The 21,154-nt window shown below is 43.5% G+C and overlaps 1 protein-coding gene across 1 annotated transcript in view; it reads right to left on the bottom strand.

Annotated features, from left to right (window-relative positions):
- Positions 1-7,550: 7,550 nt before the first annotated feature.
- FAR2 (fatty acyl-CoA reductase 2) overlaps positions 7,551-21,154 on the bottom strand; it is a 141,384-nt gene continuing 127,780 nt past the window's right edge. Inside the window, exons 8-11 of the mRNA XM_065423603.1 lie at positions 18,067-18,238; positions 12,732-12,861; positions 9,877-10,004; positions 7,551-7,713 (exon numbers count right to left, since the gene is read on the bottom strand). Coding sequence (XP_065279675.1) covers positions 7,551-7,713; positions 9,877-10,004; positions 12,732-12,861; positions 18,067-18,238 — 593 coding nt within the window. The remainder of the gene's footprint in view (positions 7,714-9,876; positions 10,005-12,731; positions 12,862-18,066; positions 18,239-21,154) is intronic.

Genomic DNA, 21,154 nt, shown 5'->3' with positions numbered 1-21,154 from the left:
TTCTGATAGTTTCCGGTTACTAAACATGGGTTTGATTTCAAAAAGAAGATAATTTTGTACTTAAAGATGCACTGTCTATTTTTTTTCTCTGCTAGGTTAATTTTAATGTATATACCACCCCCTCTGAATAATGCTTGTGTGCTGATATACCATCACTTTGCATATAGCCCCCGTGCAATTCATGCAAATTTACACAAAGTACAGCCTGCACCGTATAGGGAATTGGCTCTACTATGTTTGGTCAAGCCCTTCCTCTTCGCCCATGTCAGGAAATAGAGAAATCGTGAATTCCATATCCGGTTGTGGGTTTCTTAAACAGAAATCCCTGAACATGCTATGACATTTCTCTCAGAATCCAGACTGTTTCAAGGCAGATCCCCATAAGTCACTAGAGTTAATTTTGAACAGTTTAAATGACATAGGGAAGGTCTCTGTGGCCCAGACCCTCAAAGGTACTTAGGCTCCTAACGTCCATTGAAATCAGTGGAAATTAGGAGCTTAAATACCTTTAAGGATCTGGACCTCTACTCACATTTCAGACCAGTGAGGGAGTCAGCTTTCTCTTCAAAAAAGATTGTTGCTGAACCCAGACCTTTTGGCATCTTTCATTTAGGCACCTGGAGACCTTGAGGCCCTAAATTCTAGGTCAAGGTGATTTTTCAGAATGAGTAGGGTGGCCAACCCTCCAGGATTGTCCTGGAACCTCCAGGAATTAAAGATTAATTTTTAATTTAAAGATTGTCATGTGATGGCACTTCTAGGAATATGTCCAACCTAAACTGGCAACCCTAAGAATGATGCCTCTAGTTCAGTAACCTATGAGATCTGTTTTGCATGTAAAATGGCCCTTGCCTGCTAGCACTTCTGTATCTCTAGTAGGGCACATTTCATAGTCCATTTTATTACGTCACCATTTCTAACTGGCTACAATTGAGTCAGAATATAAGCATGAAGTCACTTCAAGCTGTGTTCAAGCATTGCACTTGCCCTAGGTATTCTGGGCTTTTTGCGGGGCAGGTCACGCCTGTTATTGGATTAAGAGTGGCAGTTTACTTAATGCTTTAATGTAGAGAAGTCTGTCTGCAATTTTGGGCATATATTTAGAGTTTAATTCTCATTTTCACAAGGAGCCCTTTAAGTGGGAGTAAATTATATTTATACTGACTTTAAGTTGCCAGAGTGATGCAAAGTGGTTCTAGCGTAATTGAGAATCAGATCCTTAATTTATAAATTAAACATAAGATTGCTTTGGGCAGATCCTCAGCCGGTGGAAATTGTCAGTGGAGCAACAACCATTTACCCCCTGCTGAAGCTATGTCCCCTTCACTTTCCAGGTGTAAGGGTGTCTGGTGGGCACCCATGTAGAAAAAAAAACAATGAGGATGTGTCTATATCCCAAACCATGCTCTTTCCCAAGCTAAATGTAGAAATTCTCTCTCCCCTTATAGCCCCTTTAGCTGCCTTTTGCCTCCTGAATCCTGTAGGTGGAGGGCTTGAGCTAAGTCCATGTAAAACTTACCCTTTTCCACCCCAAGTTTTGAAATGGTGAAGAAGAGGCGTATGGAAAAACACCATTGCTCGTAAATAACTTTTCCTCAGCAACTCCAGTAGATTAATGCATAATAACAACTGTTTTAAAATATTTTATTTATTAAATGTTTAAAATAACATAAAATTAATATTAGCAATTTTGTGGCTGAGGTTCTTGTATTCTGTGACCTTACAACTTTGACATGGAGGGCTCAAAACATTACACTTTTGAATTAGAAACGTCATAAGTAACATTTATAACAGTAAATTGTCTCATAGGGAAAAGTGTATAGAAATATCAGTTATAACCATATAAACTTTGGGCACTGGGACAATATTTTGCTATAAAGGGGGTTCATTCTATTGTCAAGATTATGTTTAGTGATCAAGAAACAATATATAAGCAGTTTCATTTTCTATGGTACTCGCTGAAAAAATATCACAATTTCTTTCTTTAGTAACTGAGAAACTGGGATAGTACCTTTTTAATTCTGTTAAATTACTCCTAATACGCACATTTTTATTTGCCCTTAAGTAAGTTTTTAATCACCTTCTTACCAAGGTGTAGCACCATTTAGCAAGATCATTACTGATACATTTGCTGGGAATGTACAATATATTATCTATTCTGCGCTAGAATACAAGGCCCAGTTGAACAACAAGTTCATCCTTGTTGTCTGCAGTAGAACTTCAGTGCAAGAGGAGCAACAACACGCTTTAAATCATGAAGCTGCAGTTTATTTAAAAACAAACAAACCCCCCCCCCCCCCTCCCCGCCTTTTCCAAGTTGCATAAGGATTCATGAACGATGACTGATTATTTAACAGTACTGGTGGACTTTTTTTTTTTTTTTTTTTTAAACTTGGGAAGTTAGGAAGGGGGTTTTGACTTCAACTTAATTTGATGAAGAAAAGCATATAATAAATGGTTACAGCCTGGCCTTTCAAAAAGATCAGATAGTGGCAACATTTCTGGAAGTAGTGTGATGATTGGTGCTGAAAATGTATAAATATACATACAGATATGTACACTCACCCCCACACACAGAGGTGCACCAGGTCGCCTTGAAAACAGCAAAGAGACTTGAAAACATCATGCAGCAGCAAAAGCTGACCAAAAGTGCCCCCAAGAAATGTGGCCTGGTTGTCAAGTTTTCCTGCAAATGTATTGAAAAACCTCATTTTGCAGCAAATTCTCTGGAAACAAATTGACTTGTCAGTCAAATGGCATATTCAGATTAATTTTGGTGATTTTTTAGCAGGGGTATTTAGTTTAATTTTAAAAAGTATACAATTTGTTATTTGAAAGCTAACAGTTTGACAGACTTTCTATAACATAGAAATCATTTGACAATGAAACGATATTCAGTGTTCCATAGCTTCTACATACCACTCAGCTTATAGCTATAGCCTGATATGTGTGTATAATATTGACTAAAACAAGAGTACATCGGGTTCAGCGTATCACAAGTTAGTTTCCCAAGTAACTATGACAACTCTCCAGTATTGTCACAATATGATGTGGTAACTGCATGGTAAGTCTACTAGGTACAAATGGTAACTGATCCTATCCTGTTTTGTGATGCTGTGGCAAATAAACTGTCATGATTGTAAAGTATGTGACCACCAGTTTTGTCTTCAAAGTTGCTTGTTCATAAAGGGCAGTGGGGGAGCAAGGAAGATTCTAGGCTATTGCTGAGTCCCACCCATGGCAAAAGGAAACTAGATGTAGCTCTGATTGGTCAACAACATTTCGTCTGTCAACAAGATGATGCACAGGACTAAGCATGCTGCCTCAGCAAAAATCTCTAGGCCAACTGGCCTCCGCTCATAAAGATGCTATCAGCCCATTTCTGCAACCTTCCCTCTGGGTGAGTCATGTATACTTATGACTCCACACTGGATGGAAATTTTTTTTATTAATAGTTTATTCAACAAAAGATGCAGCTTTGATCAACCCAAACCTATTCACAAATGTGACACCAATAATTTTGGCCATGGCAGGAAGAGAAGGTGATGGTGCTGCTGCTATTGCCACCCTCCCTTATGCTCTTTAGTCCAGTGGTTGGGGCACTCACATGGGATGTGGGAGATTGAGGTTTAAATCCGTGCTTTGGAAGGGACCCACGGTGGGTTTTTTTTTCAATTCACCAAAAATTCCAAAAAATTTCACATTCTTTGACCCAAACCAATTTTTTTTCCAAAACTGCCACCAAACGAAAAATTAGTTTTGCCCAGCAAGTGTAATGCCAATGAACCAATAAGTGTGATTTCCTACAGGACCTCTTTAAAACTGCAACTTTTTAAAATAAATAAACTAAACTGGATTTGGCTTCATTTTGTCAAAAGGAGGGGGAGGGCAAAGGCAAAGCAAGCATCTGTTTCCTTTTTTTAGCAAGAACTTCCCCAGGGCTTTGAGTTCACTGAGAAAGAGTGGCTGTATGTTGATGAGCACAGTGTTTGGAGACCATTGCAAAAGTCCCATAGATTGTTGGTGTGAGGTCGTAAAGATCTCAAGAGCCCAGGGAAATCACTGCAAGCCTGAGCTCAGTGAGAATTTCCACCAGGTCGTCAACATAAGCACCAGAACACCATGGCCAGAGTTGTCCTTGATGAGACCTTGTCTGGTCCACAGAAAGATCTCAATCAGGAGATGATGTTCTGAGCCACATGAAAGAGAGGATTAAAGATGTAAATTTTATCATACTTATGCTCAGGTTTAGAGGAATTAGCAACCTGGTCTTCCACTCAGGAAAGGCAACACAGGTCAGGGGCTATTTGCTGGCAATGCTGGAGTTCCTCAGAGACCAGGATGAGGCTGAGAGGATGGCAGGGCAGACGGTGAAAGATCTCCAGAATACAGTTTGCCACTTGGAACGAGAAGAAGTGGTCACAGTTGTGCATTTGCAATATCCCCAACCAGCTCTGCTGCTCTTCAAGGGTGAGAAAGAAAGGGCCCACTTTGCTCCTGTGGTTGCATTTGGCAAAATACTAAGGTGTCTGGAAAAACTTAAAGTTGGTACCACCAGCCTCCTGGGTGAAAACTACTGCATCCTGATTTTCATGCAGGTACAAAGGTCCTGACATGTTCAAGGCATGTGGGGAGACAGACTGGTTGGGGTTGGCATAGCATATGCGAATGACCAGTCACAAGTAGGTCTGGCCAAAGGAAGGGGATGGTGGGGATCAATATAACTCGAATCTGTGAAAATAGTGTGTGGTGTAGATCTTTCACATCAGATATGTTCAGAGCCCCACTGCTTTCAGTGGAGCTCCATGTGAGCTGAAAGGTTTGCCCTGCTGCATCTGATTGTAGGATTGGGTCTGTTATGTGGGCAGTGTAAGATTTAAGATTGCCATAGCTATTTGTTTCTTTCTTTTTAAATGCTTTGATTTTGTAAATGTGCTTGGTCAGTTCATTGGTGCTAATTTGCATCCTTAACGGGACTTTTTTTAGTGAAGTTTTTTTGTTTTCAGAATGACCCAGGTTTTGTTTATTTTTAACCTTTCATTTTCTCTTGTGTGCAGGTAAATGAAGATAGTGTTTTAAATCAGTGGGATGAATGTGCCACCTGCTTATTAAAATAAAGGAGTGAGTTGTGCAGGACTAGCTAACAATGCATCCTGCAGAGACAGCCCTGCCTCCTTCCATGTGGACCTGACAACTTAGGCGCATTCACTAGGTAGCTATGTTAGTGATGCATACAAGTACAGTGCACCTGACCTTCACTCCAAACACTGCTAAAGCGTCATAGCACATGACATGTCCGATCCAAGGCTAGAAAACCACATCTCCTGATTGCACAAGCAGCAGCTAAGCCAGTAGGATGCAGTGCCTGCTAGACACCTCACTGAACCTCTGTGTCTATCTTACCCCACCTGAAAAAACGTGGCTAACAAAGTTTTGCATTTACAAAGCACTTTTTCATCCTAAGACCTCAACACACCTTACAAAGGTGGTTAAGCATTAGTAGCCCATTTTACACTTGACATAAGTACAGAGACTTGAAGCAATCTGTAGGAGAGGTACTGTGGTCTAGTGAGAAGACGTGGTTTTACCATTTCAGAGAGCTGGGGGAGGAGCGTCTATATTCTGGGATCCACCAAAAGCCTCCTTTGGCAACTTGTTTAAACTCTGTTACTCTCATTTGGAAAATGGTCCTGTAGAGGATGCGGAAGGAGAGGTAACTTGACTTGTTCTTTTCACTTTTTAAAAGAAAAATATTGCTTGTGGCTATGATTTTTTCCCCTCTGTTGCCTTCACTGTCAGAAGCAGGTATAATTTTGAAATAATGGCCACTTCATAGACATTTGACTATTCTTGGCCTTGAAAACTGCTTCTTGTATCACATTTTGTGATGCAATGTTACTTGCTTGGGCAGGCAGAAGGCACAAAGTTGGACAGATTGGAAACTTGCAAACATTTTAAAAAGGAGTGATTTTAAAGTCTTTTATCTTAACAAATGCTCACTCAATTCACTAAATGTAAAGAAAATGTTCCAGTTGTCAATGAGACTTAATAATTTAAAAACTGAAAGCTTAATAATGTATCTTTTATTTATTTTTTTATACAAAAATCAGCCTTTCAATGGGACCCTAGTTGCAACTCCTTGTCCGCCTTCTAAGCTGCAGCAAGCTGATAGAGCAGTATGCTCTTATATATATCATGTGCAATCCCTCTGCAACAGAAGTCAATGAAAAATGCCTATTGTCATCCATGAAAACAGGACTGGGCCTATTACTCAGACTGACATCAATGGGAGCAAGATCAGGATGCATGATCCACAACAAAACACTGTTACTAACTTTGCTTAATTACACTTTCTTCAACAAAGTGGGTGCATGAATTTTCAGGGGAATTTAACTACACCTCTACCCCGATATAACGCGACCTGATCTAGCACGAATTTGGATATAACGCGGTAAAGCAGCGCTCCGGGGGGGCGGGGCTCTGCGCTCCGGCGGATCAAAGCAAGTTCAATATAACACGGTTTCACCTATAATGCGGTAAGATTTTTTGGCTCCCGAGGACAGCGTTATGTTGAGGTAGAGGTGTATATGGAAAGTTTGAAAGGGGAGTAACAAGGTGTTTTTCAGCTAGACAAAAATGTTAGCCAAAAATCAGAATTTCAAAGCATGGTGATTTTTTTAAATGACTGATTCAAAAACACCTTTATTAATTTTCTTCAAGGTTTGCACAAGCATTCTCCTTCATGTTGAGAGTAAATGTAACTACTCTCAGGCCACACAAATTTTCCAAGCAAGAGCTATAGAGGTGATAAAAGAGGGCTTTTTAATGGAAGACAAATTATAAAGAGATTAATGCCTCTCCATAGTAAAGTCACTTGTGTGTGTGTTCATGCTGATAAAAAAACGTACACGGCTTCTGTATATCTCATCAATCAGGGCTTGAAAGTATCAGTCCTTGGCAACCTGAGATAGAGATCTAAACCACATTCATCAGCCTTCCACAGTTTACTTTTCCTTACTTCCTTTAGGTTTGAGTGACATAAAAAATGTGGTTTCACAATCTAAGAAGGTATTTGGCCCTGTTGGTTTCATTGAGCTAGAATTTGTGAATTGCATTTAAGAAAACCTCTCACTGATTTATTTCTTTGATATTTCCTTGTCTTATCATATTCCTTTCCTAATTTCTATGACTTTAAAATCTGCAACTGTTAAGGAGGGAGGTAGGGATGAGTGTGTCCAGCTCTTAGACTTTGGATGGAAAGATGGCAGCTTTGGTTAATCCATCCTCTTGCACACCAGAATCTAGACAAAAGACCCAGAATAACCCATGCCTAAAGCTTCAATTATGGCTTTAAAATTAGCATAGTCCTATGGAAGAAAGATCGTCACATATTAAAGCATTAGTAAAAAGATAATTGTGATCATAGTAACAGGGCACATTGACTGCAGGCAGCTGTTGGTTGTGGTGGATTCCCTGCTACTTTCAAGCCCAGATGCCCATAGACGCTGTTTAGAGGAGAGGAAGGTCCTTTTGGCTGCTGACTGGCTATTTCAGTGCCTGAGGGTACTTGATGCTCTGAAATAGGAAAGGAACTTATAGCAAAGGCTCACAACAAAGTACCAGATGTTGCGAGCCATCTGCGACCTTGCAATGAAAATGCGCCAGATGATCACAAGGAGGGTGGTGTTGAATGCATACTGGATGTTCCTTAGCCTGACAAATAAAAGAGAAGGACATTAAGAAAAATTACTTAAAACAATACTGAGATGCAGCCTTAACATCTTTGGATCAAACTTAAAGAGGAATTTCTGCATTGCAGAACACTTTTAAAGTGATCTTATTTATAAAGTGGAATGATGTGGCCCTCCTGCCTTTTCTGTTTATTAGCAAGGATATTGGTGCCTAAACAGGTGTCTCCTTTGTGTCCCAAAGCCTCTGCCTCCTACATGACCATGCATTGAAATTATAATGCAATGAATGCAGTGATGTGATAGATTCAGCTATACCAGCATGCCCCAGATGTCTTTGATTCCATGCATTCTGATTTCAGACCAGAACTGAGACTGAATTAACATTGACAGTCAATTGCCTAGGGGTGGACTAAGAGATGTCCTATTGTCCATGTTTTACGCTGGTGTGTCAGCAACTTTTAATGACGTTGACAATGAGGTTTTGGTGACTGGCTTATGGAATGTTTACAGGGATTGACAAAATGCCCCTTCAGTGGGTTTGTTCCTCCCTTGCTGCAACATTTCAGACAGGTAATGTCGGGCAATGATTCATCCTCCCCAATGGTCCACTTTCAGGGTCTCACAGGGTTCTGTTTTTTTTCCACCACCCCTGTTCATTGTGCATGTCAAGCCATTTGGGGAAATTGTGAGATGATTTAGGCTAAAATGTCATTATTATGCTGATTATATTAATCTCTGTGTCTACCTTTTGTCAAACACAGATTCTACAATTCTACAATTTCTTACTTTCCCAGTGTCTGGCCAAGATGAGTATCAGGACAAAAGCAAACTAGCTGTGACCTAGCCTGGTCAAGATTGCTTAGTCTTTTGTGTGTGTGCGCTTTATTTTGATATTTTGGCTGGTACTGGTAGTGATGGAGTTTATGCTATCCATTTGGGTTACTATGTAGCTTATATGTTCCTGATTTATTATAGAAGCACCTAGAAACTAGGAATATAAATCTTTAAAAATTACTCAAACTTATGATTCATTTGTGACATCCCAGCAATGGCAACAGCCTGTCTTACACTTGTAGTTTCACAGCAGCAAGTGTTTTCCAGAGTGAAAAGTGCTGTTCCTTGAAAGGCATAACACTGGTCCTCCAGCAGAAGTGCCTCTGTCCCCCTTTGCATGTTCTTTGGCACTTCCGAGTATTTGGTCTGGAGGAGATGAGCAGGGCTTACACTTTTTTTAATTTGAAAAAAGGAACCCAAGATCATTAATTTAGAAAGTTTTAGAACCAGGGCTGGCTCTAGCGTTTTTGCCACCCCAAGCAGAGAGAGGGGGGAAACAAAAAAAAGCTGCGATCGCAAGCGGCGGCAGCTCTACCGCCGCTTCATTCTAGGGCGGCAATTCGGCGGCAGGTCCTTCGCTCCGAGAGGGAGTGATGGCCCCGCCGCCGAATGGCTGGATGTGCCGAACGGCCGGACGTGCCGCCCCCCCCTCTTCATTGGCCGCCCCAGGCACCTGCTTGCTAGGCTGGTGCCTGGAGCCAGCCCTGTTTAGAACTTTATAGGTTCTAGTTCCAAAATACCAAATCCAACTTTGAAGCCTCTATTTTATTTGGGAATGGGAGACAGGGAGTGAGGGTAAAATCTCCCCAATCTCCAGTACAAGTGTATTTCTAGATTCTGTTTTAAAGTTTTACACAACCCCTGGAAATTGTCATCGACCTTTAGGAGTTTCCCTAAATCCAAAGCTGCTCCTCGCCCCTTTATTTTTTCCTGTCCTGAATGAACCTTTGGATCTTCTGCAGCAACAGATCTGTAACCCCTCTCTGCCACTTTGCGGGCGGGGTGGGAGTGGGGGGAGGTTGACTAATAACTCACTGGTGAGGAGGATTTACTACTTCCATGATAGTATAATGTGCTGCTGCTGGACTATGGGGCCAGCCCAAACCCCCTTTTCTTCACAAGATGGGCAAGGAAATATTAGGCCAGATCCTCAGCTGATGTAAATAGTGAGCTATGCCATTTTTATCTCACATGAGATCATTCTCAACTTGACACAGGTACGATTCATCTGTCCTCGTCCCAGGAATTGTATCATTCCATTTAAAATGGAAACCCTTGCCTTAAAAACCCTTCTATACAGCTACCCAAGGCAGCTGGGGGCTGTTGCCACACTTGACCACGTATGGCTTACTTTCGTAAGTGCTGCTTTGCAGCAGGAATCCCAGACATGTCCTCATTCAGCAAATATTTCTTCGCTCCTATGCAGTAATTTTCAATGTATTCCGACCAATGCAGCTGACGCACATCGAAGTTGAATAACTGGAATTAAAGAAAAGGAAAGTGAATTAAATGCAACAGTTGGATTTGCAGTAAGAGTAAAGCTGTACAACTTCATGCTGTGATCTTGAACTGAGCTCCACTCGGAACAAAGCCTAAAAGTTTCCAAACCACAAGATACAATGAAGAAATGTGCAATGAAAAAATGACAGAGTCCTGTGGCACCTTATAGACTAACAGAAGTATTGGAGCATAAGCCTTCGTGGGTGAATGCCCACTTCATCAAACATGCGTCTGACGAAGTGGGTATTCACCCACCAAAGCTTATGCTCCAGTACTTCTGTTAGTCTATAAGGCGCCACAGGACTCTTTGTCGCTTCTTACAGATCCAGACTAACACGGCTACCCCTCTGATACAATGAAAAAAATGTTACTCCAACTCTATCATACTACTCTTCATTAGTCACCTGACTCTGCTTTCAACTCACAACCCTCCGACTTTAAAAAACTAGATATTTCCTGCCAACGGTCTTGCATGCAGTTATCCGTATATGTAGAGTCACACACAGACAAAAAATACCACCTTGCTAGAACAGAGACTGCATATCGAGAATACATCAAAACAAGTCCCTGTTCATTGGTGTCATACTGGGATTATATTTTTAGTGAAAATAAATGGACCAGACACTGAATCAACAGGTCCCCCTGTGTCAGTAATTCAGCTGGGCAGAGCTATGTTCTCTCTTGGCATCTGTGGCTCCAGAAATCCAAGAAATTGCTTATTCAGTTGTTTGACATCAATTTGTCTGATTGCCTTGCTAAAGACATTTAGTTTCATAGATCAAGATTTTAAATGGAAAAGGTGTCAGCAATGCTCTCAGGGGATTATAGGTCTAACAGAGCGAAGAAACAGCTTAATCAAAAATGAATGAAGAGGAAGTGCTTTCTTTGCAGAGAGAACTGTTAACTGTGAAGCAGGGTTTTATGAATCAATAACAAGATGGCTGATGTGATGCCACAGAAGTATTTTCAAGGAAGATATGCAGAAAAGAACTCTTCACTCTCAAGCCCACCTAACCCTTTCAGCTTGGTGCAAGAGCACTGGCATCAGCATGGCTGTGAGCTAGAAGAGAATTCTGGGTATGGCCATAGAAAACAGGAAGGTTACTTAGCTATACCTGGAATTTGCTGCCTCTTTGGATCCACAGTGTAGGGGTTCCATGACTTGTGAAGCTTTGTACCACATCTCTACACTGGGGATCTGCATGAGTATTTCACAAGGGACTAGACCAATTTTATTTGATCACTGAGTCCCCATCTCTCCACAAGTATATGATACAGCCCCACAGGTACGTTGAAACTCATCCTAGATCTGCTCATTGTATTCCTTCAGCCCTGTTGCTTATCTTTCCATCACTGCCCCACTCATGTGCAGAAGTACTTAAAACCAGCAAAGAGTACATTCGATTTTGACATCCTTCAGTGATTGCTCTACGGCTGCTCAAATCTAACAAGAACTTGTTCACACTGTGTGTTTTCTCTGGCTAAGATACTGTACTATTTTCTAAAATATTGTACTTACAGCCCTGTCCAACTCCCAATGACAGCAATGGAAAGAAGAGGTTACTGTCCTGTAACTGGAGGTTATTCAAGATATGTGGTCCCTATTTGTATTCCAAATGTGGGTGAGTATCGAGCAGTGATCAGCATGGAGATGGGTGCCAAGATGCAAGAGGTAGCACAGCCTGCAATATGGCATGGACCACTGCAGTGTCTTCAGACGTCTCTTGGGTGATACTGTAATGGGTGGTGAAGGTATGTACTGAACACCACGTCGTGGCCCAACAGATGTCCTGCCAGGAGACATCTGCTAGGGAGCTGGATGTGGCTGCTTGCACCTGCATCGAGTGCACTGTAATTCCGTCAGGCGGCGGGATGTTGGAAAGTGTGTAGCATTCTTAGATACAGCTGGATACCCATTTTGAGATTTGTTGGGAGGAGAGGGCTTGGCCCTTGAATCAGTCAGCAATGGAAATTAACAGTCCTGTTGACATGCGAAAGGCGTAAGTTCTGTGGAGGTAGAATGCTAGCGCATCACGGACGTTGAGGGAATGGAAGGAAGACTGTCTGCAGGGAAGATGTGTGGCTTAGGATGGAAGACTGGGAGGTGGATAGATTGGTTTTGGTGGAACTCTGAGACCACCTTTGGGAGGAACGTGGGATGCAGTCGCAAGGAAACCTTGTCTTTATGACACTGTAAGTGTGGGGATAAGGGGGTAATCCATCATGGCAGCTAGTTCGCTGACCTGCAGAGCCGAAGTGATGGCCACGAGGAAGATTACCTTCATGGAGAGATGTGAGAGGGAGCACGTTGCCATTGGGTTGAAGGGTGGAGAGGACAAGATTAAGGTGCCACAGGGTTGTGGGTTTTAGTACCGGCAGGAAGCTATTGAGAAGCCCTTTCATGAAGTGAACAGTGGTGGGTGAGTAAACACTGAGTTGCCATCTTCAGTGATTGGTCCATCCCTTTTTTTGCTGCATTGCAGAAGCAGAACATCCTCCTAAACGAAACTGAAGGCTCGTACAAGTCTAATTAACAAAACTGGGGGAAAATAAATTATTTCTCTTTCTTTCAAGGAAGTGTTTTTAATGCTGACCATCCCTGGAAGATGCTATTCGAAGGCTCACCCAAATATGATAGGCTGGAAGACTGGAGGTAAACACAACTGTGGTTGAGAATATGAGCAATTTAGCAATAGGTATACTTACTCTCCTGTCCTCTGGACTGAGCTGGGTCATTAACATGTTCATATTTTCTGAAGACCACTCCCAGGACTGACAGGTGAAATATTCCAGAAGCATCATAGACTTGTGCAGCCGATTGAAGATCTTCATCATCCTGGAACAGTGCAGAGGTGTCGGAGCCGTGCAGAGCCACAGCAGCACATATAATGAAATAAGGAGAACTTGCTCTTATCTGAAAATTGGAGTTTCATGCAGGGCTCTCCTACTTTACATAATAGGTTTCTCCATGGAGCTTAATGCCTTAGTTGCTTTTGCTAGTTTTTGTGAAGCTGAGTTTTGGGACTGAGCCATCCAGCAGCCTCCTCTTCTGTTCAGCAGGCTGATAACTTGCTTAGCAAGTATATAACAATTCCAACTGAGGCCCTGATCCTGTAGCTGGCTCCTCAGGGACAGACCCTGGTGCCTGAGAAGATCACTATTGGCTTCAGTGAGACTCAGCATGAGCATGAGGCTGTACCTACACAGAGCCAGTTGCAGGACCATGGCCTAACTTACTAGTTTGAACCAAATAACAGTAACAAACTGACTAAGTCCTATAACCTAGGACACACATAATACCTATAACATAGGTATCTTTCAGACCCCCTTTCTCCTTGTGTACTATTGCAGGAGTTTTGAACAGTTCAGGTGCTCTAAATGATGTCCCCTTTCTTAAATGGGAAGAGCCTGGTGTCAGAGCACTCTGAGTGAAGGATTCTTGACTTTTGTAAAAGTCATACAACCATAGCTGCTGTGAGTCTGGTAGCTATCTCTCAGAGTTCCTTTTCCAGAGGAAAGATTCATAGATTCCTAGGCCAGAAGGGGCCATTGTGACCATCTAGTCTGACCTCCTGCATAAAAAACGGGCAATAGAACTTCCCCAAAATAATTCCTAGACCATATCTTTTAAAAAAAAACATCCAACCTTGATTTTAAAATGGTCAACAATGGAGAATCTATCACAATCCTTGGTAAATTGTTCCAGTGGTTAATTACTCTCACTGTTAAATTCAGACTGGAAATAAGGCATAGATTTTTTTTTATCTAATTTCAACTTCCAGCCATTGGATTGTGTTATACCTTCCTCGGCTAAACTGAAGAGCCCATTCTTCAATATTGGTTCCCTGTGTAGATATTTATAGACTGTAATCGCCCCTTAACCTTCTCCTGGTTAAGCCAAATAGATTGACCTCCTTGAGTCTATCACTAGAAGACATGTTTTCTAATCCTTTAATCATTTTCATAGCTCTTCTCTGAAACCTCTCCAATTTATCAACATCCTTCTTGAATTGTGGACACCAGAACTGGATGCAGTATTCCATCAGTGATCACACCAGTGCCAAATACAGAGGTAAAATAACCTTTCTATTGCTCCTTGAGATCCCTCTGCTTATGCATCCAAGGACTGCATTGCCTCTTTTGGCCACCGCATCACACTGGGAGCTCATGTTCAGCTCATTATTCATCACAACCCCCAAATCTTGTTCAGAGTCACTGTTTCCCAGGATAGAGTCCCCCATCTTGTAAATATGGCCTACATTCTTTGTTCTTTGGCCTCTCTGTTGAAGATGATAACAACGGTGAGGCTGGGTTTTGGGGACTCCTGTCCACAGGGAGTTGAACATTGACCACTAAATCCTTCCACACAAGCCACCAAACAGTTGACAGGGAGAAACAATTCAACCCAGGTTAACTCTGGCTGGCACCTGGAAAGTGAATGCATTTTGATGGCTAAGAAGTTAGGACTGAGTGTTTGTGGGGGAAGATTATGGGTGGGTGCCATAGTGGGTAAAGGGGAATCTGAATCATCTGGGCACTTGCTGGGGAGCAGGAGACCAGCAGAAGATGTAGCATCAGGGATAGAGGAGAAGGCACCATGATGCTGTGTGAAGGAAAATAACTACTTGAAGGTGTGGAAGTTGGAAGAGGCATCTGAGGGACAATAAGAGAATTCAAACTGATGGGATGGAGGAAGGTTTGGATTTAGATGTTGCAATGGGTGGTGAGAAGGAAGTCAAGGCTATGTGTAACACCGACAGACCCCTGTCGTTGGCAGGATCGAACCGGGAACCTCTGGAGTTTAGTGCATGAGCCTCTTCTGTATGAGCTAAAAGCCATATGGCCCTTAGCTAAGATTATAGAGCAGACTCATTAATCTCTCTCTAAGTGGTCTCAGTGCCACTAGATGGGACAGAACACCACACCCAGGAGGCATGTGGGTTACATATGCACTTGTCTGAGGTGGAGAAGAGGGGTAAGGAGACAGTTTGGCAGCTGGGGGAGGGTCAGTGGAATACTCAATGATGCAAGGCTGTGTCCTGTTTGCCCAGCTCAGAGATCTGAGAGTTCAGGGGGTGGGAGGTACTTCTCAGCCTGAATAAATTCCAAACTGCATTTGAAATTAAAGTTTAGGATTATAGCTGACATTTCTGCATCTACTACAAGAATTACTGCAGGGATGCCTTATGGCCTGTATTATGTAGGACGTCAAACTAGATAATGACAGTGGTCCCTCTGGCTTTATAATTTATGGACTTAGTGGCAACAATCTTGCTGAAAAGGGCCATCATTTGTAACACCAGCAATAAATATATTTAGCACTTATTACTGTTATTTATTTGCATTACAGTGCCTAGAGCAGTTGTGGGCAACCTGCGGCCCATCAGGGTAATCCGCTGGCGGGTCGCCAGACAGTTTGTTTACATTTGCACGGCCACCCACGGCTCTCAATGGCCGTGGTTTGTCGTTCCCGGCCAATGGGATCTGTGGGAAGCGGCGGCCAGCACGTCCCTGCGGCCCACGCCGCTTCCCGCAGCTCCCATTGACTGGGAACGGTGAACCGCGGCCACTGGGAGCCGTGGGCAGCCGTGCAAATGTAAACAAACTGTCTGGCGGCCCGCCAGCAGATTACTCTGATGGGCCGCAGGTTGCCCACCACTGGCCTAGAGGCTTCTTGCACTGCTCTAATTTATGCCCAGTTTTCTATGATTCCTAGGGGCCATTCCTGAAGTTGGGAATAACTGGAGCTCTAAGTGTATGCCCCATTTCCTTCAGACATGTCATGGGGTAGGGTAACATCACAGCTGCTAGAGCAGCTCCACGCCATCCAGGGATTTCCCTACAGATGGCTGGTTAAACCAGCTATACGCTGCCTGAGTGGGCCAAAGCAGCTGGCCTGGTCCACTGTTCAAGCTTTCTTTTGTGATTGTTAAACAAGTAATAAAGCAGGAAAGAAGCTGAGTTATATTATTTACACAGGAGTCCCCCACAAAAGGGTCACCGATGCCTTCATTTTGCACATTTCATGTGTAACACCGACAGACCCCTGTCGTTGGCAGGATCGAACCGGGAACCTCTGGAGTTTAGTGCATGAGCCTCTTCTGTATGAGCTAAAAGCCATATGGCCCTTAGCTAAGATTATAGAGCAGACTCATTAATCTCTCTCTAAGTGGTCTCAGTGCCACTAGATGGGACAGAACACCACACCCAGGAGGCATGTGGGTTACATATGCACTTGTCTGAGGTGGAGAAGAGGGGTAAGGAGACAGTTTGGCAGCTGGGGGAGGGTCAGTGGAATACTCAATGATGCAAGGCTGTGTCCTGTTTGCCCAGCTCAGAGATCTGAGAGTTCAGGGGGTGGGAGGTACTTCTCAGCCTGAATAAATTCCAAACTGCATTTGAAATTAAAGTTTAGGATTATAGCTGACATTTCTGCATCTACTACAAGAATTACTGCAGGGATGCCTTATGGCCTGTATTATGTAGGACGTCAAACTAGATAATGACAGTGGTCCCTCTGGCTTTATAATTTATGGACTTAGTGGCAACAATCTTGCTGAAAAGGGCCATCATTTGTAACACCAGCAATAAATATATTTAGCACTTATTACTGTTATTTATTTGCATTACAGTGCCTAGAGCAGTTGTGGGCAACCTGCGGCCCATCAGGGTAATCCGCTGGCGGGTCGCCAGACAGTTTGTTTACATTTGCACGGCCACCCACGGCTCTCAATGGCCGTGGTTTGTCGTTCCCGGCCAATGGGATCTGTGGGAAGCGGCGGCCAGCACGTCCCTGCGGCCCACGCCGCTTCCCGCAGCTCCCATTGACTGGGAACGGTGAACCGCGGCCACTGGGAGCCGTGGGCAGCCGTGCAAATGTAAACAAACTGTCTGGCGGCCCGCCAGCAGATTACTCTGATGGGCCGCAGGTTGCCCACCACTGGCCTAGAGGCTTCTTGCACTGCTCTAATTTATGCCCAGTTTTCTATGATTCCTAGGGGCCATTCCTGAAGTTGGGAATAACTGGAGCTCTAAGTGTATGCCCCATTTCCTTCAGACATGTCATGGGGTAGGGTAACATCACAGCTGCTAGAGCAGCTCCACGCCATCCAGGGATTTCCCTACAGATGGCTGGTTAAACCAGCTATACGCTGCCTGAGTGGGCCAAAGCAGCTGGCCTGGTCCACTGTTCAAGCTTTCTTTTGTGATTGTTAAACAAGTAATAAAGCAGGAAAGAAGCTGAGTTATATTATTTACACAGGAGTCCCCCACAAAAGGGTCACCGATGCCTTCATTTTGCTTAGCTACACCGTTGCCAATGCTCAGAAATCATCTGTAAGTGTAAACGTTCTTTTTAAATGCAGTCCAGTGCTTACGAACACTCAAACACTCATCACACCTTTCCAACTGTCAGACTGTTGTATGCGGGTTGTCACCTGCTGGACATGTCACTGACCTACAGGTCAAAATAACTGTGTGGTAACACTTTGAACATTGCCAAGCCTGAGTCTTCATCCATTGACACAATTTCACAATAGACTGAACTAACATCAGGATAGTGCAGTGATCTAAAGCTTGCAGTATGCATGGCAACAGGGGCAGGTTTAAGCACAGACAATAAAAGAAAAGGACTGAGGCACCACCCTTTTGTCTACACTCACTAGATGATTATGCTTGACCTGATTCCTCTTTGCGGGGCTCTGGTAGTGGGACCAGAGGGAGAGGCCACTCCTGACCTTCTGGCAGCTTGGGAAACCATAAATTCTGAGACCAACTCTATGGAGCTGAGTCTCATTGAAAATCTAAGACTCTCCCATGAAAGCTGAGAGAACTGGGAACCGTATGCTGGGGTGAGCAAATGGGGTTCAGTTCTTTCTTCTTGAGTAAATGGCCCAAGAGTAGTACTGGAGAAAGGAAGACAACCAAGAACTTTAAAGCGAGTGCAGATACTGTAGGGCTGATTTTCTCAGGACATGTTAGAGCCCTTCTCCTCTATGATATTTTTAGGTATGATAATATATGGAGTAGCGCAACTTCTCACCTGGGCTTTCTTCCTGTTAACCTCAAGTAGAAGTCATAGAGCATGGCTGGAGCCTTATGACTGACAGTTATCCAGTACTGGTTTATCAGGTGGTTTGAGGTCGTCTGAGCCCTGGGTATTCTGAAGGCCTGCTCAAGGGGGTTCCTTTTGAATGTGGATATGACATGGTATCCTGTAAGATAACAGAACAGATGTTTTGAATTAGACATGCATCACTTTTAGAACAGGCTGCCATGAGCATATCGATGTGCTCAAATCTATTAATACTACCAGGTAATATGGTCCTAGGGAAATAGTTGGATTATATGATTTACATTTTGTCAGAGGAGAAAGATGGCTGTTTCATGCTAATTAACTCATACCATATACATATGTAAAAAGAAGTGGTGTCGTTATAGATATAAAAATCAACAATGAGAGCCCAATAATCGGGTCTTTACATATTTCCCAACTCATGTTATATTTGTCACAAATGTGTGTTGGATGCAGTCTCTGTCTCTGCCTTTTCCACTGTCCTTAAAAAGAGAGGATGACAAGATAAGTGTGGCCCAAAATTTGATCAGTTTTATATTTATACATTTTTAAAAACACAAATCTCTTTGCAAAAATCCCCATCATTCATTATGGTTTGAGGGACTGGTCCTACTCCATGGCAGTCTTGCCATCAAAGGGAAAGGGGGAAGGATCCAGCTCTATATGCAGTCTTCATATTAGGACTGGATGCCTTTCTGAAATATATGCTTTAGTCAAACACAAATATTGGGCTGAATAGAGGAGCAAATGGATTATTCTATGGCATGCATTGCACAGGAGGTCAGATAAAATAATCTAATGAGCCTTCTGGCCTTAAAAATCTATGAATCTGGGCTGCTAGTTATTTAAAACAAATGCTTAACTAAAACTTAATGGCAGCACTCATGAGCAACTCTACCATAACGAAACAACATATGATGGAGGAAACATTTCAAGAGGGAGCCAATTTCTGCTTCAAACTTTCAACAACAGTGAATTCTAATTCTACTCTCAATTACAGTGGTGTAAATCCAGGGGAACGCCATGAAAATCAGTGGTTACTCCAGAGTTACTCTCCTATAACTCAGAGCAAAATCTGACCTATTAACTTTAAACTATGATTGTATTTCTTAAGAAAAGAGAACTTTAATTAATTTTCAAAAAAGTGCCAGTGCATATACTGGGCTGTACTGAGAAGGAACAGTTAGCATATCTGTATATTCTATATACTGTATATTCTGAAATCCTCATCATATTCCTTCAGAGCAGAATTGGTTTAGGGTAACTAATTGCAAATCATATACACCACAGACTTTTGTGGGATTTGTTGTCTATGGGTAATGTCTACACTACGGGATTAATCCGAATTTATATAATTCAAATTTGGGAAACAGATTGTATAAATTCGATTGTATGCGGCCACACTAAGCACATTAATTCGGCGGTGTGCGTCCATGTACCGGGGCTAGCGTCGATTTCTGGAGCGTTGCACTGTGGGTAGCTATCCCATAGCTATCCCATAGTTCCCGCAGTCTCCTCCGCCCATTGGAATTCTGGGTTGAGATCCCAATGCATGATGGGGCCAAAAACATTGTCGCTGGTGGTTCTGGGTATATCCTCCCCCCTCTCCAGGAAGCAACGGCAGACAACCGTTTTGCGCCTTTTTCCTGGGTGAACAGTGCAGACGCCATACCACGGCAAGCATGGAGCCCGCTCAGCTCAAGACAGCAGTCATGAACATTGTAAATACCTCGCGCCTTATCGTGCAGTTTATGCTGAACAAGAACCTGGAAAACCAGGCGGCGAGGAGCAGGCTACAGCAGCGCGGCGACGAGAGTGATGAGGATATAGACATGGAATTCTATCGAACCGCGGGACCCGGTGCTTTGGAGATCATGCTGTTAATGGGGCAGGTTATAGGCATGGAATGCCGATTCTGGGCCCGGGAAACAAGCACAGACTGGTGGGACCGCATAGCGTTGCAGGTGTGGGACGATTCCCAGTGGCTGCGGAACTTTCGCATGCGTAAGGGCACTTTCATGGAACTTTGTGACTTGCTTTCCCCTGCCCTGAAGCGCCAGAATACCAGGATGAGAGCAGCCCTCACAGTTGAGAAGCGAGTGGCAATAGCCCTGTGGAAGCTTGCAACGCCAGACAGCTACCGGTCAGTCGGGAATCAATTTGGAGTGGGCAAATCTACTGTGGGGGCTGCTGTGATGCAAGTAGCCAAAGCAATCACTGAGGTGCTGCTACACAAGCTAGTGACTCTGGGAGATGTGCAGGTCATAGTGGATGGCTTTGCTGCAATGGGATTCCCTAACTGTGGTGGGGCGATAGATGGAACCCACATCCCTATCTTGGCACCGGAGCACCAGGGTACCCAGTACATAAACCGCAAGGGGTACTTTTCAATGGTGCTGCAAGCACTTGTGGATCACAAGGGACGTTTCACCAACATCAACGCGGGCTGGCCGGGAAGGGTTCATGATGCTCGCGTCTTCAGGAACACTACTCTGTTTAAAGGGCTGCAGCAAGGGACTTACTTCCCGGACCAGAAAATGACCGTTGGGGATGTTGAAATGCCAATAGTTATTCTTGGAGACCCAGCCTACCCCTTAATGCCATGGCTCATGAAGCCATACACAGGCAGCCTGGACAGGAGTCAGGAGCTGTTTAACTACAGGCTGAGCAAGTGCAGAATGGTGGTAGAATGTGCATTTGGCCGTTTAAAAGGTCGCTGGCGATCGCTACTAACTCACTCTGACCTCAGCCAAAGAAATCTCCCCATTGTTATTTCTGCTTGCAGTGTGCTCCACAATCTCTGTGAAAGTAAGGGGGAGACCTTTATGGCAGGGTGGGAGGCTGAGGCAAATCGCCTGGCTGCTGATTACGTGCAGTCAGACACCAGGGCGATTAGAAGAACACACCAGGAAGCGCTGTGCATCAGAGAAACTTTGAAAACCAGTTTCATGACTGGCCAGGCTACAGTGTGAAATTTCTGTTTGTTTCTCCCTTCATGAAAACCAGCCCCCTTTATTGACTCATTCATTCTCTGTAAGCAACCCACCCTCCCCCT

This window comes from Emys orbicularis, chromosome 1 (genome assembly GCF_028017835.1).
Source record: "Emys orbicularis isolate rEmyOrb1 chromosome 1, rEmyOrb1.hap1, whole genome shotgun sequence".
In the NCBI taxonomy this organism is placed as follows: Eukaryota; Metazoa; Chordata; order Testudines; family Emydidae; genus Emys; species Emys orbicularis.
This window is presented reverse-complemented; position numbering and strand designations above follow the sequence as displayed.